The 27563-nt window shown below is 38.3% G+C and overlaps 1 protein-coding gene across 1 annotated transcript in view; it reads right to left on the bottom strand.

The window, feature by feature from the left end:
• The window catches only part of LOC308699148 (ribonucleoprotein PTB-binding 2-like), a gene marked incomplete at its 3' end in the record, with an annotated part of 75426 nt that overhangs the window by 34700 nt on the left and 13163 nt on the right, over positions 1 to 27563 (bottom strand). Inside the window, exon 3 of the mRNA XM_081379739.1 lies at positions 4898 to 5370. Within this exon, the coding sequence (XP_081235865.1) occupies positions 4898 to 5370 (473 nt within the window). The remainder of the gene's footprint in view (positions 1 to 4897; positions 5371 to 27563) is intronic.

Here is a 27563-nt window from a genome sequence, read left to right as displayed (position 1 = left end):
TGGGCAGTATGAATGAAAGAATAATGTCAAGGCACTGGCAAAGTACAAAAATTCAGCCCTATGTAACCTATGTATGGCATAAGATCTTTTTGCAAAATAGATGTTTTTTTTTTAAGAAGAAAACTGGAATGTCACTTGCCCATACAAAACTTGTGGTCTAGATAATGTCTAAATAATCTCTGGGGCCCCCAGTGACCTCCTTAAACTGCCCAAAGTCACAAGAGTCCACCTCAATAACAATAACAACAGTGATACTAGGACTGTTCGCACCAAGACGAATGTTGAGCAGTATATTTTGAATATACTGTAATATTCAATATTTTGAATTCTTTTTTATTTTTATATTTTCCGTTTTCATGTGAATTTTAGTTAAAGATTTAATCATTTTGTTGTGTGTACATAAAGTTACACTAAATGAAAACTCACTGAAATAAAATATTTTTTTTATAATGTCACTCCCTTAAATTAATGAACTGTGTGTACATAACAGGATTACGCACTAAAAGGTGAATTAACCAAATTAAGCTGCAGTGTGTACGTGACCAATAACTACAACAATAACTGATATAAAAATAAATGAATTATTTAATAACAAACAAATAAAACATAAAAACTAGTGCTTTCAAATAGATTAATCAATTAATTTTTGCTTATATAATATGTGTATATATATTATTATATTTATATAGGTATATTATATATATACTGTATGTGTGTGTGTGTGTGTGTGTGTGTGTGTGTGTGTGTGTGTGTGTGTGTGTGTTAGATGCAATTAATCGATTTGACAGCACTAATTAAAAAAAACAAATAACAATAATATTATAACAAACTAAATAGAAAATTAAACTGAAAATATACAAATAAAAGCTAATTCAACATATATTACTAAATATAATAATACTATAAATAATACTAAAATAACAGTGGTCAGAACAGACTAAGTATATTTTGAAATTGGACCAAATTTTCTGGTGCTGAACTGAACATTCATGCTGAACACTTCACCTTTTAAATACATAACAGGAACATCACCAGGAACATCACCACAACCTTGGAATAAGTACATAAACTTAGAAACCGGCACATACACTCATGCAAACTCTAATACATAGTGATAAAATGGAAAAATAAAAGCAATACAAAAATTCATGGACAGCAAAACAATAAGCATTTAATTGTTGCATTTAAAAGCATTAAAAACAAAACAAATGGATGTATAAATTTTTCAAATGACCTACATGTGGTCATTAATAATGTAGTAGCATTAAAAAACAGATCACTTAATCTGTATGGGATCAATATGAATATTTCTGAAACATAAAACATTAATGGTTACTTATTTTAAAAGCATATTACTCTATGTGTCTTCATTTACCATCATCAAGCAGGAGGTTGTCTTAAAAAGTGACGTGTGTGTGTGTGTGTGTGTGTGTGTGTGTGTGTGTGTGTGTGTGTGTGTGTGTGTGTTATGACAGCCTTCAAAATCTACTGAGGTCAGCAGATGAGTTGACCTTTATATCAGTCCAAAGGAAAACACAGAGATAAACAAACAGAGAACATGCAAAGAGAAAGCAACGAATGGATGAGAAAAAACAGAAAAATCTTTTCAGAAACCACTGGGCTAATCTCTAATCACGTCCACCTAAATATATCTGGATGCACTGTGTGTGTGTCCAGCTGTCAGTATGTGTCCCTCATATTTGCCAGGGGCAGAATATGTCCGCCATGAACGCACTGAGTCATCTAATAACATAACTGCTGTCTTTCTCAAAAAGAAAGGCAAAAGAAAAAGAGTTGACAGAAGGGAGGGGGGCTGCGAGATGAATGAGTGACAAAGTGGGAGGTGAGATGCCAGAGAAAAAAAAGATGCATTTTCAAACACATAATGGAGCTGACATTTCCTGCCAACTAAACTCAAGAGTGTTGTCATTTCATATCACATGAAAATGGTTTTGAGAAATAAACTTCTGCAGCATCTGTGGAGAGTCAAACATTACCTGGTCATCACTTCAAATAAGCCAGTAAACGTCACCCTTTACTCAACCTCATGTCAGTATGACTTTCCTTCAAGAAGCACAAATGAGCACAGTGTACATTAATAAAATTTGACTACTTAAATTAGCCATTAAGTCAATTTGATGATTATTGTTTTTGTTATAGAATATTGCAGTATCTATTATAAATTATTCATCTATGCACATCATTGTTTTTTTAATCCACATTCCCTCATAATCTTTAATCAAAATAGCATCCCCTCCCTCTTCCATCTCTTCTCGTCTTCGATTACATAATAGTAATACTAAAACAATATCTAATGCATAAGTCATACTTTTATAATACTTGAAGCATACATTTTTGTATTCATAAATTCATAAATATTACCGAGTAATTTGAATAATGACTTATTAATAAACTAACAATTCATTTGTGATAGTTTGCTGTTGTCTCACTTCAGTAAAGTAACTGAAAACTATGCGTTAGTGGATGCAAATTAAATGTTGATTAAACTTCATAACAGTGGCCAGCTGGCTCATTTAGCTTTATCTGGTTAATAAGCTAACTATTTGATTTCAATGAAACTAGCCAAAAAGCAGTCTAGAAAATTATGGATTTGTAAAAGTAATGATCTTTTAGCATATAAGCTATAAACTAAGGGTAATTATACACTACCGTACATATCTGCATTTTTTGTTTTACTTTTGAAGTGATCCACCACCTGAAAAAGGTTTGATAACCACTGCGCTATTACACCAGAAGGACTGAATAAACCCTGAAATAACTCTATTTTATATTTATATTGAAACAGCTGTGGTGAAGAACCTCAATTAGGAGAACATTACTAGAGTCACTCTTTCCAATCACGGTGCCGTTTTGAAAGGAGCTTTTAGATCATTAAAACCTCCTAAATATTGATGAGACATTTTCTGTTGACATAAGGCACATTTTGCATCTTGTTTTCCGGCATCTCCAGCACACAGATGAGCTGAATCACTTGCGCAGTTCATCGAGTTATCTCATTTATGTACAGTAGTGGGGGGGTGGCAATATTCAGAGAGCTCCATTATTGATTCCTGAAGCAAAGCTTGAGTATTAAAGAGGCCTGAGAGCACTGTGATGCAATTTAAGGTCAAAGTCCTGAGAGCTTGATGCATCTCCAACGCTCCAGCAGATGGTGTGGGTTTAATGCTGCTGCAAAGCTTTATGGGATTGAGAGGGTGTAGCGTATTGATTTCTGTGTTGGCTGGTGTTCACCCTAACTGTAGATCTAAAGTCAGTGTTGCCCTTTAGCTTTAATGGTTTTGATTAGGATGGAGCTTGAGGAAACCGTATCCTGCATCAGCACTTAAAGGCAGTTTTCCTAGGAGGTATTGATTTCTGGAGAAGGTTTGCATGGGGAAAAGCTCTCTCTTATTAACACAGTGGCGAGAGAAAGCTGAGCAGGGTTTCCACAAAAGTCCTAGTCACCAAGTCTGGCAACAGAACTCAACCTCTAAATCCAGATCATTAATACTTCCCTAATGACTAGGTCGAGGAACAGAAAACTGGTTTGTATTCAGAACCTGGTCCATTAAAAAAAAAAAAAAAAATGGTAACGAAGAATGGTTCTCAAACGTTTATTCTCAACAGAATGAAAATAGTGTTGCCAGTGAAGTCTGATTTATGAACAAATGACTCTTATGAGCTTTTTTTGGTGAATTATAATGAGTTGGTTCTTTTAGTGAATAAAAACAAAGAGCAATCAGTTTAGTCTGATTACCAAGCAAACAACTCTTCTGAGCCATTTCTTTAAGTGAATCAGAAAACACCCAGCACAGTGTAGTTGGATTCCCAAATGAATGACTCTTATCTGCTGGTACTTTTTAGCAAATCAAAAGCATACAGCACAATCAAGGTGGTGTCATAATTCTGAATGAATTACTCTTTATGCGCCAGTTCTTTTTTTAGCTAATCAAAAACATGCAGTGCAAACAGTTCAGTTTAATTACCAAACAAATTACTCGTATGAGCTATTTCTTTAAGTAAATCAGAAAAACCTAGCGCAATCAGTGTAGCTGGATTCCCGAACAAATGACTCTTATGAGCCGGTTTGGTTACACTTTATTTTGATGGTTCCCTTTAGACATTCTGTTGACTACAAGTAACGTTGCACCTACAGTACATGTCAACAAACTCTCAGAGTATTAGTACACTGGTAGGGTTAGTAAAATACGTTACTTGCAAAGTTACTTATAGTCATTAGAATGTCTAAAGGGGACTATCAAAATAAAGTGTTAGTCTCCATAAGTCTCCTATGAGCCGTTTTTTAGTCAATCAAAAACCTACAACATAATCAGTGTTATCCGATTACCAAACAAATGATTCTTATGGTTCTTTTTGTGAAACAAAACATCCTAAAACAAATTAACATTATGAACCAAATTTTTTTAAGTGAATCAAAAAAATACAGTATGATCAATGTAGTCAGATTCTCTAACTAATAACACGTATGAGCTGGTGCTTTTCAATTAATCAAAATCACTGAAAAGCTGACATTTTAATTATATTCTGACAAACTTTTATGGGTGTTTTTATGTCATTTTCTGGAGACGGACAGTTTGCATCCTCCTCAATTTTGATTGTATTGAAATGAACACCAGAGACAATATACCAAACTTCTCCTTTTGTGTTTAGCAGAAGAAAGAATGTCCTAGATGTAAATGAAATGCTAAATTTTTTGGGTGAACTATCCCTTTAAAAGACTGCAAATGGCAACAACATAATTTCTCTGTTCGATTATCTCCATTACTTCTTCAAAGGCAAAATCATTTGTTTTATAAACTAATTATTTTCCAGTCGTGTCGGTGGAAGTGAAATGCCTGAATGAAAACACCCACTGCTACTTTTCTCCACATCTCACCTGGCAGAAGACGGGTTTGTAGCTCTCTGAAAAAATGTGAGCCAGCTCCTCCGAATCTTCAAAGTCTAGCGGCAGGCGATCCACGCATAGGCACTTGGAGTGGAGGTGTTCAGCAGAGGTCAGCTGGTTGACGTCAGCCCATTGCACCATGAGTGCGCGGTCACCCAGCGGTTTGCCCAAGAGTTCTGACCGTGCCCGGGAGGCCGAGTCCTTCTTCATGTACTCCACAAAGCCGTAGCCTTTGGAGTGACCCGTAAGGTCACTGTACACCAGGAAACAGCGCTCGATGTTGCCATAGGAACGCACCAGCTCCTGAAACTGGCCGGCAGTGACTGTGTAGGGCAGGTTGGTGACGCACAGGAGGGAGTCCGTGGGCTGAAGCTGGACGGTGATGTCACGGCCTCGGATTGATGTCTGGTGCAGAGTTCGGATGGCATCCTGTGCCTGGTCACCATTTAGAAGAGTTACGAAGGCTAGTGAGACACACACACACACATACACACACAGACACAAAAAACATTAATGAAACACTCAAAGGGCAATCAAATGGACATTGAGTGTAAAAAACAACAAGAGTACAAGAGTATTACGACCTGTGACACTAGAAAAAATATAAAATTGTGGATCATGCTGAGTCTAACAAACACAAATGGAAAAACTCATCAAACATAAAAATTAACATACACAGGCCAGAGAAAAACATCATTATATAACATCAAACATAAAATAAAATTGCAGCTTTATGTTAGTAGATGCATTTAATTTTTTGTTATATCACTGAAACGAGAGCAGACTGTGAATGAGGGCGCACACACAGCAGAACCTAAAAAAAGGTCCAATTCTAGTGCAGACATCATCACATTTATTATATGTACATGTAATTCACAATGCATGTTTATAGACCATGTTCCTTCTATGCATGACACTTTAAGTCAGCATGAAATGAAAATTCACCCTATGTATTTTCTAAATGCATGTTATTGATCTGGGATGATTCATCCGTGCATGTTTCATTTATTTCTTCTCGTAATTTGAATGACGTATGCAGGACTTAAACCCCGCTCCTGCAAACTTGAGTTCATCTGCCTCCATTTTTGAGTGCCACACCCACATCTCAAAATCCAATCAACCACTGACAGATAGAACCAAGTCCCCATCCTACATTTTTTTATTTTTCGATAATCCGTTACACGCGGACTTGTCAAAATCTGGAAAAAAACATCTGCTGCTACTTCCGTTTCATCCTGATTGATATGAATAAAGTCTCTTATTCCAAAAAAAAAAAAAAAACATTTAAGGGTTAAAACTACAATTTTACAGATTTTCTGTTGGATTGGCTCTTGGCAGATGGCTCTGTTTATTAACCTGATTAATTCCTGAAAACGTGACAGTACGGTGAGCCTGTCATTAAATAATTCTTTAATTACCATTAAATTCAATTAACTTCACAAGAAGTCTGTCCATTTAATTATCAAACATAAAAGGATTTTACATTATTTTTAATAACAGGACACATTGTTAAAAACTGTGTATCAGTTTTGCATTGAAGTTAGGCTAATCTCATTTATACTTAATTTTGTGTCCTTCTCCACCCCCTTATTCCTCCCTTCCTTTTAACTAGAGTAAATGAAGCATAGGCATTTTCTTATCCAACAAAGAAAAAATACAACGTGAACAAAGAACAGCTAACACAATAATCTTAGAAATCACAGCCACTTTACTGGTGACAGCGCTAAGCAACCATTTTTTAAAACACAGGAGGAACCTGATTATAGCCTTCGTCTCAATCTGTGACAGTTATTAGTTTCTTTTTTCTTGGCTAAGTCGAGTTAGGGGGTTTGTGTGATGGGGGGCTTTATTGTAGCAGCATAAAGCCTATAATTCTTCTGCCATGAGACATCTAAAATTACTCATTAATGTACAGTGCAGTCATTAGTAAGCGCTACATAGGGACTGACATGAAAATGACTAGCATGACATGTCAATAGAAGATGACATTACTGTCTATTGCAGATCTTTTGTGGCTTCTTTAGGTCCGTTGTGGTCAGTATGAGTCCAGATCGAAGAGTTTATCATTGGCTTCTGCAAACATCATGAGACAAAGGCACAACAATTACAGCAATTATAAAGTTAAAATCACAGCGTTGAGCCTCCTCATCCCATGAGCATTGTCTGTGCTCCGTTTCCCCGTTCTTATTACACTCATTAGGCTTTTCGTTAGCTCTGAGATGATAATATGCTGGGGAGGAGTAACACTCACTCAGTTAGTGTAGTGTATGACATGAGCTCTACTCACACCGTGAGAGCTCATCGAGATTCATTAAGCCAGGGTGTAAAAGATCACAGCATTTAAAACAAGCATGGGCTTGTATCTGTTAGCATACGGGCTTGGATGATTGATGCAGTAGCTTCTGTCCAGGCTGGGTAAATCTCAATTTGCAGATTTTTGCTACATGCACTAAATGCACTTATTTGGCGATGCGAAAGTAGACCTACTGTCATAAAATTACATATTCATTTCATACAACAGACTGCTTTACTGCATACATGGTGTAGGTGTAAGCATCTAGCTAACACAAATCAGGCGTCTAAACCTTAGGCACGTGTGCCACTTTTGGCAGGCGGAAGAGTAAACATAAGCACACATTGGAGAGGGTGTGGTATACTACATGATTTTTATTTCGACTACATACTGCATGATTATTTTGTTGATTTTTGGAAATTATGAAATCAGGGTCCACTGTAAAAGCTTGGGGTCAAGTCCCCCTGTGGTGAAAATCAAGTTTTTAATGTTGTTTATACGTCTATGTGGGGTTTTTAATATGCTTTAAGACAAACCATGTGCAAATTCATCAGTCAACACCATTACTGAGTATTTTCTCCTTAAAACTGCAGTGAAACAAAGACAGGCTGTGTCCGAAATCACGCCCTATACCCTTAAATAGTGCACTATTTGAAGGGACAGCCATTTGTAGTGGTGTCCAAAACCATAGTGGATGTTATCGAGTGCACTCATTCAATCCCACAATGCACCGCAATAACGAGTGTACATGGTGCAGCAGCTGAATCAATCATCCATCCATTTTCCAAACCGCACTGGTATTAAATCGTTTAATTACCATAGCAGAATTCAGGGTAAATCTTTCCATTACTACTGAAGCTTCTAGTTAGTTTCAATTAATTATTAAACAACAAGCACAAACTATGCAAAAGCGGCAGCCCTTCTGACGTACTCAGTGTCTGAATTCGCTCACTTGTTTTCACTCACTCCTTCAAGTGGACTATATTAGTGGAGTAATGTAGGGAATAGTGAATGAGGGTATAGGGGCGATTTCGAACACAGCAACAGTCTCAAAAACGTGGTTCGAAATCGCTGGTGTTTCTGATTCTGACGTCACAAACTACCTTGTTACCAATCACGTCAACGTGTGATCCTCAGTGAGTGGATCTCTGAGCTGGTGTGAGTGAGTGGAGGCGGAGCTTATTTGCATATTCATAGAACCGCGTATACTAAATGAGGCAAAGGGTGTAAAATTACAATTAAGTTATTTTAAGGCATGAAGAAAATTATTTTCAAGGAAAAAAACGTTTAAATTTGTCATTTTGGTGATCAAAGATGAGTTTTAAGAGATAAAATGATTGAGTACAAGGGGACTTTAAAAAATCTTATTTACTTCAAATGTTTGAACAGTATTGTGGAATATTCTTCACATTTAAGCCACCAAAGTTAAAATATGAGGAACACATCATGATGTTTAAGACCAAAAACTCTTACCAGTCTTTAAAAAAAGTTAAAGTTTGGTACATTTCTCCTCCAAAAATGCTGTATATTCAAATCCTCAGTCTACAAATCACAAAATAAAGTGCAACCAAATATTGTCCATTGAGCAAGCCGAGCTCCCTATGAGTGAAATCCCGGAAACGCCTTTGCCGTGCATCTTCACTAATCTTGCCCACTAAACACTGTAGCAACGTGAATGATGATTCAGCCACTGTGACACAGACATACAGACACAGACTGTGGTTCTCGACAACTAGGTCTGAGGCAAAGAGCAGGCGACGCAGCTCAGTCCTGGTACTGTGCTCGTTATGGCTTGTTAGGCCTTGTTCAGACTGGGTGTCATTACCAGATGGCTGCAATATCTTAGCAGACCAAGGCCATCAGCGCCAGGCCAAGTTTGGGTCCTTCAGGCTGTGCATTGACAGAGTGTCCTCCCCCCACTAGCTGCCTTCAGCGGCAGAGTGCAAACAAGCCTTCCCCTGCTGCTTTACAGCATGTCAATTATCAAGCAGTCAGGCAGACGCACATGCACACTATCACAAACACGCAGACACGCTCTGTGATCCAACTACTGATTTATGGCATGACCACTGGCAGGTCAAAGCTACACAAACACGTGCATACCTGTAGTTCCCAAATGCAACTATATCAATTCTAAGGTCACATGACATAACGTTAAATTTAACGGTACAACACACACACAGATTTTGGCGTCCAACCGCTATATCTCAGCATGTCAATTACCACTGAAAACACCCAACAAAGCTGACAGCTGCCATACTGTAGATCTGAAGTATGTATTCTGATGAACATGCAAAAGAACAAACAGACACACTCATCTTTTATCTACTGTGTAAAAACAGGCTTTGAAAATTTATTTTTAAAACTATAGAAGGGCCAAATAGTTCACAACATTTGGCTCCCTTGATGGTTCTTAGGCCATTGCAGATGCAAGAGCAAGCCAAAAATCTGTCAATAAGTTCATTTAAAAAGTGCAAGTACTGTGTAGAACCACTGTCTGATGATGCCAGCATAACGTGATAATGTATGGAATAGACACTAGGGCTGTGCGATTAATTGATTTTCGATTTCGCCGTCCAACGATTATGAAAACAAGATTATCGAGGTAAAGAAATGATTGTGCTGTTGCCGCATTCCTTTCCTTTATAGCGGTGCACATTATTTCCTCCCTAAAAGCCTAAACTTAACATCCAAATCAGCCAAATAAGGGAGTATTGCAAAATGCAGTCTACTGTTACTAAACTGTGGGACATGTTTGATATTAAACAGTGTTATTAAAAGCTCATTAAGCCGCAAATGAGACACTGTTCCCCAGGCAGCTTTCTATGAGTGCGCTCCAAGTCTGAGTCGAACATGGATAAGCAAATGGGCTTCGGATACACGACTAAATGCGTACACACATAAATGTGAAAATGCCATTTTGGAGAGTATTCACATAAACACATAGCCTGGCAAGCCAGACCTACATCAAGATGTTAGGTCTGGAAACTCACCATAGACGCGGTTTAAACCGAGGGGCGGGATAAACGGCTGTCTTTCAAATTCACTCTGCACGCAATAGGACAGCGCTTCAACCAACCAAAGCGTTTTCCCAACAGCCGAGCTAGTTGATAGATTAAACTTTTGCCATATCTGGCCGGCAAAACGACGAACACATCTTCCTTTTTTTAAGAATGACTTAAGTGCCGTTCTTTGCTCTTTTCTCAAAGAAAAACTTAACTCCAAGACCACCAGAGTCGCGGCCAAAGCCGATTCGACAGCCTGTTCTCCAGCAGCAGCTCTTCTTTGTTTTCAAGTAGCAGGTAACCGTCGCAACTCTGTCGTCATATGTTAGGCCCGCCCCGCCTACTCTATACGCGACTTGATTGGCCTGACCTAATTTAGGTTTTTGCAGCTCGAAAGTCTATGGAGAGTTGCTAGACTGCCCTGGCTGCAAAATACATTTTGCTCCCGCTAGGGTGCATCTAGATTTCTAGGCTAATAAACACAGTGGGTTATGTCTTAAGTAAACGTACACAGTTGAGAAAGAAAGCGCGTGTGTAACAGTATATTGGATCCGTGAATTAGCCTAGCTCTTAAAGTGAGAGCAGCCTAATAAACCTGCTGCAGTCTGTCATTAATGATAATCAAACAACAAATGACAAAGTAAAACCACTCACTTATCCTGACTGAATAACTTAAGTAGCTTTAATAAGGATTAATCTATATTTAATGTGTACAGTAAGACTGTGCAGTGTTATTTTACATTTGTTTATTCAATTGTTTGCTTAGGCTATTGCTTAGCCTATCTGAGTAACACTTTTAGTCCATCTTCCTGAAAAATGTAAAATAGTTAATTTAATTTGTAATGAAAACAAATCAAGTGCTATGATAAAAGAGTTTTGAGGTCAAAACATAGTATTGGGCAAGGAACCACATGAAAATAAGTAAAAAAAAAAAAAAAATCGAATTAACTAATCTAATCTGCCCCTTAATCATAATTTAGGAATCTAAAGAATAAAAGTTGTTGGTGTTTAACTGCATCTGGTGTTCATTTTAGCTGGAAACTGCAGTGAATTGTACAGTGAGGAAAATAAGTATTTGAACACCCCGCTATTTTGCAAGTTCTCCCACTTGGAAATCATGGAGGTGTCTGAAATTGTCATCGTAGGTGCATGTCCACCGTGAGAGACATAATCAAAAAAAAAAAAAAAATCCAGAAATCACAATATGATTTTTTAACTATTTATTTGTATGATACAGCTGCAAATAAGTATTTGAACACCTGTCTAAATTAGATGCACCTGTTTGAGGTCGTTAGCTGCATAAAGACACCTGTCCACCCCATACAATCAGTAAGAATCCAACTACTAACATGGCCAAGACCAAAGAGCTGTCCAAAGACACTAGAGACAAAATTGTACACCTCCTCAAGGCTGGAAAGGGCTACGGGGAAATTGCCAAGCAGCTTGGTGAAAAAAGGTCCACTATTGGAGCAATCATTAGAAAATGGAAAAAGCTAAACATGACTGTCAATCTCCCTCGGCCTGGGGCTCCATGCAAGATCTCACCTCGTGGGGTCTCAATGATCCTAAGAAAGGTAGCCCAGAACTACACGGGAGGAGCTGGTCAATGACCTGAAAATAGCTGGGACCACCGTTTCCAAGGTTACTGTTGGTAATACACTAAGACGTCATGGTTTGAAATCATGCATGGCACGGAAGGTTCCCCTGCTTAAACCAGCACATGTCAAGGCCCGTCTTAAGTTTGCCAATGACCATTTGGATGATCCAGAGGAGTCATGGGAGAAAGTCATGTGGTCAGATGAGACCAAAATAGAACTTTTTGGTCATAATTCCACTAAACGTGTTTGGAGGAAGAAGAATGATGAGTACCATCCCAAGAACACTATCCCTACCAGGGCTTGACATTAACTTTTTGAGGCACTTGTCCTTCGGACAAGTAAATTTATGTTTTACTTGTCCATGCACAAAAGTCACTTGTCCGGGTAAAGATTTATAATTTTATCATTTTTTTTTTGTGTGTGTGTTTTGCTAATGCAGAATTCGAACAAACCATTGAAAGCATCCAAACACTATCGATATTAATAAAATTCAGTTGAAACAGTAGAAAGGAACGTGTCCCAAGAACAGAGTTCCCCTTCAACAAGAAATAAGGATCTCCAGACTCCAATACAAAGTAATACTTTGCACTCTGGTGTGCAGTGTATCACCAGAGGAAGTGGTGACTCTTGTAGGTATCCTCAGTATTTGCAAGCTAGCTAGACTTACTGTATACTATATCTAAAATAATGTTGTAGACATAGAGATGCACCGATTACAATTTTCTAGGTTTGACCTGCCGATTCCGATTTTTTTTTTCTAACCACTTTACAGCACACACAAATATTTATTTTTGATCTTTTCTTTAACCCTTTCACGCGTAAGTTTAAAATATTCTAACTGACACCCCCACCCAGAGTGAGTTTTTTCAAGGCGAACGTTCCCTTTAATGTTTCCATGGCGACGCGTCATGCGATACACCGCAGCCACAATAATACTGTATGACAGATGTGTCGCTTTTATTTCGCTTTTCCTTTTTTATTCAAAATATTCATAAACTTGCTTACCATGTCATCAATCAGCCTATCTGATATTCCGATTCTCAAATACGTGTGAGTGAGTGTCTTTGGTTGTTTAAAAACCTTTATAAATAATCTTGATCTATAACATGAGATGGGCGCCACAATGTTGTCCTGTCAGTCGGATTTACAGCACGTGAATTCATCAGTTTCTCCCGAAATAAATGCAAGAACGTGGCCGGTGAACTGAGAAGAATAGAGTAAACTTTATAGTTACTTCCACTATGTTTGTCTGATATGAATAACACATGTCGGCAAATTATATTTGAATAGATTGTTATTGCTGCTTCCACAGACATCAGTGTGTATTTTACAAACTTCAAATGTATTGTTTTACTCGTGCTTATGTGTATTTAAATATCTGAAACCTAAAATAAACATTATGAGGTTGAAAACACTGCTTAGTTGTGATATAACGTTATGACAGCGCTGAACGCGTCCGACTCTGGCTCAGCGCCAGGCAACGCGTGAAAGCACAGTTTGAATCTGGCAGTTATGCGACGTCTCAAATCGGTAAAATTAAATCTGTAAAATTATAGATGTAATGAGCGGCACATAACGTGAAGTAACATGGCATCTTATTTTGTTTGAAATTTAACTTGTCCAGTGGGACAACTAATTTTCGGACAAGCCTTAATGTGAGCCCTGCCTACTGTGAAGCATGGGGGTGGTAGCATCATGCTTTGGGGGTGTTTTTCTGCACATGGGACAGGGCGACTGCACTGTATTAAGGAGAGGATGACCGGGGCCATGTATTGCGAGATTTTGGGGAACAACCTCCTTCCCTCAGTTAGAGCATTGAAGATGGGTCGAGGCTGGGTCTTCCAACATGACAATGACCCGAAGCACACAGCCAGGATAACCAAGGAGTGGCTCTGTAAGAAGCATATCAAGGTTCTGGCGTGGCCTAGCCAGTCTCCAGACCTAAACCCAATAGAGAATCTTTGGAGGGAGCTCAAACTCCGTGTTTCTCAGCGACAGCCCAGAAACCTGACTGATCTAGAGAAGATCTGTGTGGAGGAGTGGGCCAAAATCCCTCCTGCAGTGTGTGCAAACCTGGTGAAAAACTACAGGAAACATATGACCTCTGTAATTGCAAACAAAGGCTACTGTACCAAATATTAACATTGATTTTCTCAGGTGTTCAAATACTTATTTGCAGCTGTATCATACAAATAAATAGTTAAAAAAATCATACATTGTGATTTCTGGATTATGTCTCTCACAGTGGACATGCACCTACGATGACAATTTCAGACCCCTCCATGATTTCTAAGTGGGAGAACTTGCAAAACAGCAGGGTGTTCAAATACTTATTTTCCTCACTGTATATATAGGTCTGTTTTTGGAGTTTTACAAGAATGTAGGTACTAGAGGCACATTCTTTCCAATGAGCCTTCGTTGAAGGATCCGCCATCATTATCATGGAGTGTCCTAAATAAAATCTCCTCATCCAAAACAGATCTAAAAAAACCCTTGCATACAAGTCAAAACACAGAAGCATAAAGTAAATGACAGAGCTATTTTCATTTCCAACCAGGCAAACAAAGATCCCGGATAATGGAGCGGTTAAATGCTAGCATTATCCAGCCTCAATATTCAAATGTGTTCTGCTCTTCAGCAGCCACGACTTTGGCCTTTGTCCTCCTATATGTTCATGTTTTAGTGTGAGAGTGTGTGTGCTCCTTCTCCAAAGCCGCCTACATTTGCCACTGCATCAATTAATGATGATCTCCTTCTGCTTTCCCTGCATCAGTCATCTGGCTGAAGTGGTTATCGGGCTGAGCAGTAACTCCCACACACTCCTGTAAAAAGCCCCTCTAAAGCTTCAAGTGGACAACGAGACCCCCACGCCACTATTGGATCCATTTGCGGCCCCCTCTCTCGATCTTCATCATCTGTGAGATTGAGATGCATGCTGGGTCATTGTTCTGATGGAGTGCTCATGCTGTCTGAATCACTTACATCTGTTACCTAAATACATGCATCATCTAAATAAATGGGTCTAAATCTTATGAAACTTGTGAAGCTCAATTCAGATTTCACCTCAAAAATACCACTAAGGAAAACAGAAATCCTTTTAGCTTAAATAAAAAACAAAAACAATTCCTTCTCAACACTGATGCAAAAAAAAAAAAAACATTTTAAATTGTGAAGTATTTATACGGCACAGTATTTGTCATACTGCCTTTACACTGACTTAAAAATACATGACACAGCAAGTTTTTACTGTAATAAAAGTTAAGAATAATCTTTGAGAATAATGTGCTTTAATTGCCATGAAAATATTGCAAAATAAACCTTAAACATAAATAGTTGTTAAAAGGTTTAATTTTTTTAAGCATTCTTTAAAATGTTTTTAACCACGATTATATATTCCAGTTTCAGCAGGGCAAAAAACAATGCTCATCTCCCAATTTGTGATTCTCAAAGGACAACCACATGACATGAGCCAAGAGAGTGGGCAGCCGTTTCCGGTGTGTTTCCCTCATAGATCACGCGTGTCAGATAGCAGCAGTTTTTAACGCCTATGATTTGTCACTGTACATGCTGATGAACTGTCCATTGGGAGTGAATGCAAACGCTCACACGGCAATTAATTTCAGGGCTGTAAATCAGTCATTTAGAAATTGGGCACAGCAAACAACAGCGAACATAACAAGAATTGAGGTGTGAAATGACAGCATGTGGGCTTCTAATGGTGTACTTTGCCTCCCTTTGGGACTTGAATTCAGCTGTTATCTGTGCTGTCTCTCTTTGTGATAAGCCACTGTTGAGAGAGATCAGTGAAGTGCTGTTACAGGCATGAGAAAAATCCTGAGATGCTGAACTGATGGCTGAGCGGTTTTATGCTATTGTCTGCATAAACGTCCATATTTTAAGGATCTGTGTATGGTGGGAGACATTGTATTCTAAATATGTTACTATATCCAGGACTGACAAAATAAAAAAATATCATCTGAAGTGAAGAACAACTGTTCAAAAGAGTATAAAGTTGTAGTCACATTGGCCCTCATTTATCAATCTTGCGTAGAAACGGGCGTATATATTGGCGTAAGATTATGCTTACACTCCTCTCATCGCCTGATTTATGAAGCTGTGCGTACCTTTGAAATTCTGGTGTACGCAATACCTGCCCTTGATAAATGCCGCGGCTGAAAACGATCGTCATTAGAATAACACGCCCCTATATATTCAAGTCTCCGCTTCCCCCACGCCCTCATTTTACGCCATGGACACACGGAAGACGGCAAAGAAGAGAAACTTCTTTGAGAAAGAGAAAGCGAAACCAGGGAAGTGGAAAGAAACAAAATTGATTTCTAGATTTTTATTATTAATGACGCTTATTGTTATTTAGAAGAAGAATGTCGTTATTATTATTTGTATTATTATTATTATTTAAAAGAAGAAGAATGGCATTTTTATTATTTTGTCAGTCTGAATTATTTTTTTGGTCATTGAAAGCCTTTCATTACTAAACCCAGTCCGTGCATACCTGCCGGGCCTAACCCTGGCCTAACCATCGTTTCAAAGAATAGTACAACGGCGAGCGCGTCGAGTATAAACGCCTCGTCCGTTTGGGGAGGTGCGCGCGGAGTCTGCGGAGACTCGCGCTGCGGAGCCAGGCGAAAGTATAAACAAAACGTCAGGTAAAGCGCACAGGCTCGCAACTTAAGGAATACATAAGCCTACAATTCAAATGCTTTGGTAAAGTCACACAAATTAAACATTGAAGTCCATGTTGCACAAAAATAAACACTTAAGTTTATAATTACTATGTTGCTGTTTTTTTACAGTGGGTCATAATATATTATATCTTTTAGTTTGTCAGTGCGTTTTGTGGTGTTAGGAATTGTTTTTTTGCGCATTCCCGCACTCAAAACGTGCGTACACCACCTCCTGAGCTGGCGTAGGATTTGAGCGTGCCGTACGCCAACGTCCATATTGATAAATCTCAAAGTCAACGTGGTTTTGGGTGTACGCCAGGTGTACGCTGGAAATTTGGTGTACGCACTTTTGATAAATGAGGGCCATTGTGTCTGGTAAGAAGCTTCCAGGGTGAGCATTTGCTTGTTTCAAATTGGCAGAAAGCTTAATAAAGGATCAAGTGGTTGTATAATATAATATAATATAATATAATATAATATAATATAATATAATATAATATTCTGTGTTTCACTGCCATTGTCTAAGCAGCTTGCCGTTAAAAAGGACATCTATAAACCATCTCTTTCTATGACCTCATATCAGTCGTGACCAGCTTGTCTTCACATTGTAAACAAACACAAAGGCAATGATAAAACAAAAATCAAAAGCGTCTAATCACTTAATTAGACACCTTCACATATCCATCCCTAATTGCTACTTTTAAAAATGTGCAATGACACACACATACACACACACACAGAGCTTCACAAAAGGGCCTATATGAGCGCCTCTCGATTGCACCTAGTGAAGTAGGCCATGAAAGGCCAGAACATTGATGGCCTATCAAAAATAATTGGGCAAAATCAGCAGGGCTGTATGTGAGCCCTCATATATTATGAGGCTGAATGAGGATAAAAATGTACGCAGACAGAAAGAGACTTTTATCAAAGAAGACTCCCGACGTCGTGGTCACTAAGGCAGCTTGAAAGCACTCTACAGACATTTCAACTGCATTAGTCCGAAAGAAAAGTGTCAACTGACAGTTAATAGGTGAGATCTGAGGACCACAGATAGGACTGCAACTGAACTATTGATGCTATTAATAAATGATAAAAAAAAAAAACAGCTTATAATAAACACGTTCTTCAGAACATATCAAGCCACCTCTTGTTATGCAAAGTGCTCTGGAAAAAAGCCTGACGGTACACATAAATATCTCTGAAATCTAAAGTAATGATGTATTAGATTAAAATATACAAAAGTAGATTACTGATTTATCCAATTAAATTATGCTGCCCTTTTTAAAAATCAAGATGATTTCTTTAATGAATACATCATATCAAAGGTCCTGAGAGAGAAAAGCCAGTTTTGTGCTTGATTACCAGTATGCATTTTAAATTCTCAGTTCTCCAAAAACATTTAATGCAAATGACTGATGTCAAAGGAAATGTGTGTAATTTTTTAGATGTGTTTCCTATCCAAGCTTAACTCGCAGAGACAACTATAAGTAAGCCTATCTAAGGATAATTCCCTGAAAAATATAAACACTGTGGCTCTTTGCTGTGTGTTTTATTTTTTGTTTTGTTCAGAGAAGGTCAATAATACCTGGAGAAAGCCAACTATTAACATTGTTTCAAATGATACGTTACATGCAAATTCCAAAATATAACAATTATTTCTGTAGTTTTGCATCAATGCTAACTAGGCCTATTGAGCCGGTGTGGTTCGAGCCGAATCAGCGTAAGCTCTTTTGATCCGTATGTGTCTTCATTATAGGACAGTGCAGTTTAAACAAAAGTCCCATTGTTTAACATTTTCCCATACCCACCGCATCCATTGTCATTCTGCTGCCTGTCTGGGACACCACACATTCCTTCAGAATTCCATCACGTAATGGATGCCCCTATTGAAACAAGTGAGCTTTTTTAGTTCTACGGTATAACTATAGAGGATGGGAAAATCCAGTGCGGGTGACGGTGGGATCTAAGTGTTAAATTAACAGGCTTTGTTTTGTAATGCACAGCCATTAACAACTGCTTTCAAACCGTGGAGCAAATTTGTTGAGCTCGGTGATGGGGATCTTGAGTAAACTTTGCATAGGAGATGGAAGATAAATATTCCTCATTACCTAAAGAGATGAAGCAACAGCCCGGAGCAAATCCCTCTATGAGAGTGTGCACCTTCACACACACACTGTCTGTTGTTTTGTAATTACAGGGAAAAACATCTTTACAAGCCACTCTTACCACCTCTATTAGAAGCAAAAATAAGAACATAAAGTAGACTTCAGAAGCATTATTTTACTAGAAAAGCTATGCAGTCATATAAACGGGAGGGAGAGAGAGAGACAGAGGAAGGTGTGATCCCTAATGGTCTTCCCAGACACTGACAATTCAATTAAATGCACTAGTGTGTAGGTTTTCTTGTATTACTCTTTTCTCCAACTGCTGTCGGTCTATTCTTCCACATCACTCCTGAGTGCAATAAAGACAGCAGCTCTCAGTGCTGAAACACAAAAACTAAAACCATAAACCTATGCAGGATTATTACTGATAAAAACGATCATGAATCATGCATTTCCTTTGAAAACCAGAGCTTGATTAGAACTTTCTACTAAATAGCTTTATACTAGAGCTTTGACTAAACATACTAATTCGAGTGGATCCTCAAACTGTTGGCAAAACCTCATACATTAGCTCCACCCGCATAAATCGTGAACTTTTTGGAGACCGTCTTTGCTTGTTTGCAGTGCAAGGATAAAAGAACTGGTTTTGCACAGATGTTGTGCAGTCAGGGAGGATGAAGAACCGGTCCTGTTGGTGTTTTGGCATATCCGGACTTGGTTCTCGGAGCTCATGCTCCTTGCAAAAGCCCCTCCCTGTTGAATCATGGACGGGGTACAATCTGGCACCCGGGCCTAAACCTCTGGAACCTCCACGTCTGGCCCCTGGATGGGACGGGGATGACTTGAGTGGGCTATCACCAGTAGTGATAGACACTATCACTCAGGTTCGAGCCCAATGCTTTCAATTTGAGTCTGTTCGCTAACTGATGTGCTTCCCGAAAAAAAGACGCACAGATATGTGCAGTCGGGTCAGTGCTTTCCTTCCTGCAGGACAGGTTGGAGGGTCGACTGTCCCCTTCCACCCTGAAAATGTATGTGGCCTCCAGAGTTTCACTTCACAACGCAGTGGATGATAAATCTTTAGGGAACAACGACCTGATCATCAGGTTCCTCAAAGGCACCATGAGGATGAATCCTCCTATGCCACGCCTTATTCCCTCATGGGATCTCTCACATTGTGTGGCCACTACATAAGGATGTCGTTATCTCGACAAAATGATCTTGTGGCCACAACATATCACTTTCCCACAAGTTAATATGGCGTAGTCACAACAAAACTAAGAGAACGGAATATGTTCCCTCTATACTGTAAGTGAAATTGTGTTTATGAACGTTTTATTGCATTTACTTCTGCAAAACAAAAGGCTGATTTGATAGGAAGATGGAGCATATGTAGGCAGTAGTTCTAAGTACTGCAAATAGTTCGAACTATGTGCCAATATGTAGTTCATGTAGTGATATTTATATTTTATATAAACAGACCGTAGGTTCAGATGTTTTGTTACTGCCATTTATTCCTGCAAAATAAAAGGCTGATAACTTGCACATTCTGATTAAGAAGATTGAGTGAATGTAGGTAATAGTTCTGGTTCATGAAGGGCCCATCAAAAGGGTAAAGGCTAGGGGCCTCCGATAGTCTTAATGCAGCCCTGTCCAGTATATACATCCTATAATTTAACCCAAAAACTTGAGTGATTCGTATGTTGATTTAACCAAAGAATGTAAACACGCTTGCTCTGTGACGCTATCAAGACATTGCTCTGTTTTTTTTGAGCCGCCCAAAGATGTCTAATATACCTGGAGAGAGCTATCATTTATCATTCTCCTGCATGGCAGTTACTGGGCTGACGTATGCAACTCTTGAACTACGCAACCTGTTGTCATCTTTGCTTCATGCTATTTACAGCCCTTGAAAAAGCCCTTGAACACAACAGACCTGCAGATCTTTGTAAGATGTGTATCATCATCTATATCAAGGAGAAAAAGTTACTAATTTATATCATCAGCATTCCACAGACTGAAAAATACCACTCTGAAGAAGAGCTGCTTCCCTTTCCAGAGAATCCAAACATTTATAAAGCTGGAGGGCCTGCAGCTGCTAAAGGAGAAAGCTGTACACCAGCCTTGTTTGGCATTTAAAGGCATGAGTGGTTTTTAACCTCCCTAAAGAGGCTTCAGGAATAAAAGTCCAGAGTGTGAAAGCAAATCTGTGCTGATTTTATTAAACTGAGCTTGTCAGGGTGATGTTATATGCCTTTGTGTTTTTTGATTTTTGAAATAAAATAAACATGAAATAATATTCAATTTTCTTTTAACTTTTAAGGTCTCTTTATTAACTTTTAGAGGCAACAAAATGGTAGTTGCGTGGACTGTCAATGGAGGGACAGAAAGCTCTTAGATTTCATTAAAATATCTTCAAAGATAAATGAAAGTCTAACGGGTTTGGATTGGAACAACATGAGGGTAAGTAAATGATAACAATTTTCATTTTTGGGTAAACTAACCCTTTAATGATACTAAAATAACACTGCTCCATATTCTTCCCAAGACACACTTTACAGTTACTTCACTTTATTACTCATTGACGGTAGATTGAAAAGACCTTACAAAGATTTAGCCATGTCGGACGTGACATCTCTGAGATCAGTAACAATGCAGACTTGTGCTTCTAAGAACGGGCTGTTTGAAATGAGAGCTTCCCACTATTGTCACTATTTTGGTTTTGGAAGGCTGCTCTTCCCTGGCAGGCCTTAAAAGCATATGTTCAGATCATTTAGCCTAGGAACATTCATAATGCAGTACGATGCAACTATAACATGAGTAAGAAGGGGGAGGTGTGTAATTCCCTTACTGTAAGCCTCCAGCATTGGGAATATCAGAGCATATTTCAATTCCGGGCTGTACGCCAGATGAGACAAAAAAAAAAAAAAAAATTCTGTAGGATTTCTTTTTTTCCTTCATCTTCCACATCATAAAAGCTGTCATTCGTTCTCACATCTCTGATTACTTTCGCTCCTTGCAGTCTTTATCAATATTTCCTCGCCTTTCCTCATTTCTTTTTTACTCTCTCCTGCTCTTCAACATAAACTCAAATCGAAAGAGCAGGTCACATGCTATGTGAAATCACTCATTTTTAAATTGTTCAACTAGTTTCAGGCAAGTATTGAAGAGTAAAAGTAGCGTTCCAGCTCCTGCAGGCACGCTGGACTCTGATCCTTGACATCAGAGCCTCTGCTGGAGTGCTGGCAGGAGGTGACAAGCCCCGAGCGGCTGGAGGATGAGATCATCATGGTGTTTCACCTTTATCCCTAGATACTGCTAATTAGAGCATGTGGGAATGTTTGCCATGCTGCCAGGGGTTTTAGGCACTGACGACATTTAGCAGGCCAGAATCCCGGTATTACATGAAGGTACAGGTTGATAATCAGCCTTAGGTTTAGCACTGGACTGTGCAAAATACCCATGTGTGAAATATGCAGCTGTAATAACAGTAATCATGCAGCTGCGGTTCATTCCGAAAGTGGTCACACATGGATTGGCTATGATATGTTGATATATATATAGCAGATAATAATTTATATTTAAAAATAATATTTGTTTTGGTCCCACTTTATATTAACTGGCTTAAACCTACTATGTACTTATACCGAAAAATAAGTACAATCTACCTATTGTGTTCATGTTGTATTGTAAAACACTTTTGCTGCTATTGAGATGGGATACGGGTATAGTTAGTTAGGGACAGGTGTGGTGGTACGGTAGGTTTAAGTAAGGGTTAATGCCCAACAAGGTGTCCATTGTCAGGTATTAATGGACGACGGCGAGGCGTGAACCGTCCGACGCGCAGCGGAGTCCATTAATACCTGACAATGGACACCTCGAAGGGCATTAACCCGCTTATACCATGGTCACTTGCCAAATAACACATTTTTAAAACATTACTTTATATTTTAATTAGGTTTACAATCAAAATCTAAAGTTTTTACAAACAATAACTTGGTTTCCCTGGTTACACCTGACGGTTTATTTAGCAACCGGAGATATTTATAGTCCGTTCGATTTATAGTCCGTATAGATACTTTGACTGCCTGTTGCTATGGTTACTCACATCTGATGTAGCCAGCGCATTTATTTATTAATTTCGAACGGTAAACAGTCAGTTTCACCAGAACTCCTTTACTAGGTGTCCTCTATCACTTTTTAATGGACACCCTGCAGCCAATCAGAATCGAGTATTCACCCAGACCATGGTATAAGGGTGGATTAAGGATTAAGGTGTAAGGGAAGGGGTCAACAGCTGTAATTACACGCAGGTATTTTTAAAATATAAGTTCAATGTAAAAACACGTATACATAAAAAATCCATTGTATCAAATTATTAATTTCAATGTTAGTACATAGTAGTTAAATCCACTTAATATAAAGTGGGACTCTTTTTTATTTTTTTTTTATTCTAAGTACCGCAACCGGCCAATAGGTTTTTCTTGTTTTGCTGATAAGCGTTGTGGAAATGGACTTATATATTGATGTGCTGGGACCAGGGATGCTGCACACTTTTTAAATTAAAATTTAAGGCTTTTTAAGAAGTGAAGAAAACAAAATGAATACCGTACATTAGGGGTGTGCAAAATTGACAAAAATATATCTCGATATTTTCAACGTTTTGTTGATAATAATTTGATGATATTTTACTGATTGTGTTTTTGTGCTGGTGCCATGGCTGGTTTAGGCCTGTTGTTGACAGCTGACTCATGAAGATATTCATATTTTTCATATTCTATGCAGTGGTCAGTTCACAGCAGTGACAGAAATTACATTTTTTTATTAAGGGGCAATGCGACAAGTCACGGTCTTAATAAGTGAGTTGAGGGAGTCATTCATTCAACCGATCTGTTCAAACGGCTGATTCATTCGGGAAAGAAGCAAGTGATGGGTCATTAAATCATTAAATTGATTAGTTCAAAACGCGGATTTTAGTCAAAAAATTGTATTCAAATGATTTTATCCATATTGATTAATTGGTAACACTTTACAATTAGTCAACTACATTAGTTAACATGAACTAACAATTTAAAATTCTTCTAAATCATTTATTAATCTTAGTTAATGTTAATTTCAACATACTAATACATTATTAAAATAATAAGTTGTATCTGTTAATATTATTTAATGGACCTGAGCTAACAGGTAGGCAATAGTTAAATTTTTATTAACCAACATTAACGAATGATAATAAATACTGTAACAAATGTATTTGTTAATGTTAGCAAATGCATTAAAAAAATTTAACTAAGGGGACCTTATTTTAAAGTGTTGTTTACTCTATTTTAGTAAATATTATATGAAATAAAACATTTAATTGCAGCATGTGTTGCTTACTATATTTAAATTGACATATATATTGTTCATTAAAATAAAAAAATTAAAACATTCCTATTGACCAATCAGATTGTAGTGTTAGGGGCTTGAACAATGTTCTTATCAACCAAAAATGTATCTCGAATTTCAAAGGAAGGGATGACCAATCACAGAAATACTTTTCCAGGACCAACAAAGATCGTTGATCCAGCAACACATCTTTCTTGGCTACATCACTTTGTGCAACTCAGAATAGATTTCACCTCTTATGAACCCCATTACACTGAAGCATTTGAGCTTTGATCATTCATGGTTTTTCATACTGATATGAAGATAAGCCAAATGATGCTAGAAAATGTTAACTCATCCTTCCACATTTAAAAATAATAATAATAATAATAATAAAATAAGACATTAAAGCTGAGTTTTCAACAACATTTCAAAGCAAGTTGCTTGTAGCACTCCTCAAGATGCTGTTAGCTCTACAGATATCATAGCAGTTCTAAATGTGAGAATGTAGAAGATTTGGCCAGGTTTGTGCCTACAATCCTGCACTGAATTTTGATAAAAGGTTTATTGTTCCCATCACAACAACATTCAGAGAAAATTGCTGCATTCAGAGGAGCGATTTCTTTTATAATTGCAGTAAGATTTAAAAACGATTTTACATGTGTTATCTGACTTGCTTTTCGACTCAATCTATGCCCAAAGTAAAGGTACATTGTTCGCACCCCATGAACAGGACTAAACATATACTACAACCTTGTTTCCTGAACTGACACGGTAAAGGTTGTGCCAAATTTAGGCAGTCTGTAAAAGGTATGCGCACGTGCCGGTTGCTTACATTTTCAAGGTCTGGAGGAGTGTGAATGTATTCGCATTTTGGTTCAGTCCTGTTTACCAGTGTATCCTGTCAGTTGACCTAGTTTTCCTAGGGTCTATGGTAGTTGAACAAACTCAGGGTTACAGGATTAGTTTCAAGTTAACAAAACCGAACCAATTCAATCAGGATTTGTTTGTACCATTATGCTGTAGATGCTGTACCATGAGTTGAAATAGCAAAAGAAACTGGGCAAGTGACAATTTCGGTTCAGAACATAACCTGCCCCAGAGAAGGTTAGCCGTGGAGTATAAATTACTATGGCAGTGAACAACGCTAAAAGCCAAGCCACTTTCATGGTGCCTAAAGCCCAGGGTTGGCTTAAAGGGGTCATATGATGCAATTTCTTTTTTTCCTTTTTCTTTAGTGTGTTATGTTGCTGTTAGTGCATGTATAAGATCTGCAGAGTTACAAAGCTCAAAGTGTCAAACCTAAAGAGATATTCTTTATAAAAGTGAAGGCTCAGCCACGCCTTCCTAAAACGCTTCGTTCAAACACGCCCCCACAAATCTACGTCAGTGTGTGGGGGAAGAGTTTCATAACACCGCCCAAATGTATACGCAAAGAAAGAAGGCGTAACTTTTATTATCGCTGTATTATTGTTGCCGTCGGCGCCACCATATCGTGGAAATGCTGTGTTTTTCGTTGCGAAAGCCAAACTACTTTGTTTGGCCTTCCAAAAAAAGACACAATTAGAAAACAGTGCTTTATTTACAACTGTTTTAGAACAGTACAACTAAATATTTTGACTGTGTGCAGTGCTTTTTTCGGAGGACTGTTTCCAGAACCTGTGAGAGTACAAGGCCGGTGTTGTGTACAAAGGCTCATTCTAAAAAGTGGGCAATTCCATCTTTGCATGTACATTCTGGTGCTTCTGACTCGAAGACACCAAGTAAGTATGTTTTCATATTTTGAGAATTTGCTACTGACAATTCAAACACGAGTTTTGAGCATTATAGAGTAGCGTTTGCTGTCATTTCTACGATCACAAATGCAGACATAGTTCTATGTTTACATAGTGTACTCACACCCGTAGTGCGACGCGTAAAAAGACAGTAAGTCATTATAATCAGTAATTATGTCCCCAATGAAATAAAACCTTACCAATCTGCTACGTTCTGCTCCAGTCGCGTTGGCAAAGTTGATCGATCAGCTTGGTCATCTGTATTTTCCAGTTCAGATTTGGGCTCGAATTGATAAGGTAGTTCCGACATTATCGCTTTGGGAGCTGATGTTCCATATGGTAAGGGGCGTGACATTTCTGTCACACGCTTAAGATTTTTGGGCCAATCACAATGCACTAGATCGCTAGCCAATCAGAGCACACCGCACTTTTCAGAATGATCTTTAAAAATCGACGCGTTTCAGAAAGGCGGGGCATAGAGGAGCAACAATAATGTACAGTATGTGTAAAATAATGACTTTTTTTTACCCTAAAACCATGTAAACACACAGCATTAAACCAAATACACAAAATAATGTTCTATTTAGAACCATCATATGACCCCTTTTAAACTAACCCAGCTTCATGATATAGGCCCCTAGACTGTGTCTGTTTGATTCATTACGCCTGTCGTCCAATTAATTAGCTTAAAAGTTCCCTCATTTGTTCTAGTATTTATACTCCCTGTGTTCTTGCAGTCCTTGTCCTGTCTCGTCAATGTTGAGGTGTTGTGAATCAGGTTCCCTGAGTTTTCTTAAATATTTTTGAATTAAAGACTGTTTCCTGGATTATTCCTGTCGTGTGCTTTGTTCAGGACAACTACCCGTGACACTTCAAACCTATGAACTATCAGTACCAGTTCCAAGTGAACAAGCCTTTCCTCTTTTTAAGCTGTTTCCTCTAATTACTTAAAGGTCCCGTTCTATGCCCCTTTTCACAAGATGTAAAATAAGTCTCTGATGTCCCCAGAGTGTGTATGTGAAGTTTGAGCTCAAAATACCCAACAGATCATTTTTTACAGCATGTTTAAATTGACATTTTTTGGGGCTCAGAAAAACGAGCCGTTTCAGTGTGTCCCCTTTAAATGCAAATGAGGTGCTGCTGGACGACACAGGGGGCGGAGCTTCATGAGCTCGTGCTCAGTCTGTCAGGAAACATTCATCTCACGGAATGATGATAATATCAGAAACTCTCAGTAACGGCGTTCATTTCGAGTCGGACAATAATGCCTACAGAGTCAGATTGCTGTATAGAGATGAAACAGGTATGGTTTAGTAGTTTAATTACGGTTATTATAACGTATTTGTCATCTGCTTGTAGGCTATGTATCCATTATTTATTAATAGCCTACAAGTCTGCTGTCTGAATGATGATCAAACATGTACTGATGAGTTTAATAAAGTTTATTGTACATCACACAAAAGATGAAGCGTCAGTTTTACTTCAGAAAATCACCGTAAGAGCTGAGTAAACACAGTAGCCTAAGTTATAAGAAGTGCGCAAGTAGCCAGTAGAGTTGAGGGAGCATTCCTGTGGGCGGAGGTTAGTCAAGAAACGGTTCTGGTGATGTCACCAATGCAGGATGTAGAGGGGTGTAGTCCAATCGAGCCGTTTTTTGTAGTCAACTTCTGTTAAATAAAATATCTCGCTTGGCATTGAACTTTGAGCTTTATAATTTTACAGATATTATTTATGCTCTAACAGCAACATTACACACTAACTAAAGTTTTAAACATGGAATCGCATGCAACGGGACCTTTAAACTGAAACGATGAAATACATGTTATGCT

Source organism: Scardinius erythrophthalmus, assembly GCF_964197995.2.
Source record: "Scardinius erythrophthalmus genome assembly, chromosome: 12".
NCBI classification, from domain to species: Eukaryota; Metazoa; Chordata; class Actinopteri; order Cypriniformes; family Leuciscidae; genus Scardinius; species Scardinius erythrophthalmus.
The sequence above is the reverse complement of the archived record's forward strand: the minus strand, read 5'-3'. Positions and strand labels throughout refer to the sequence as shown.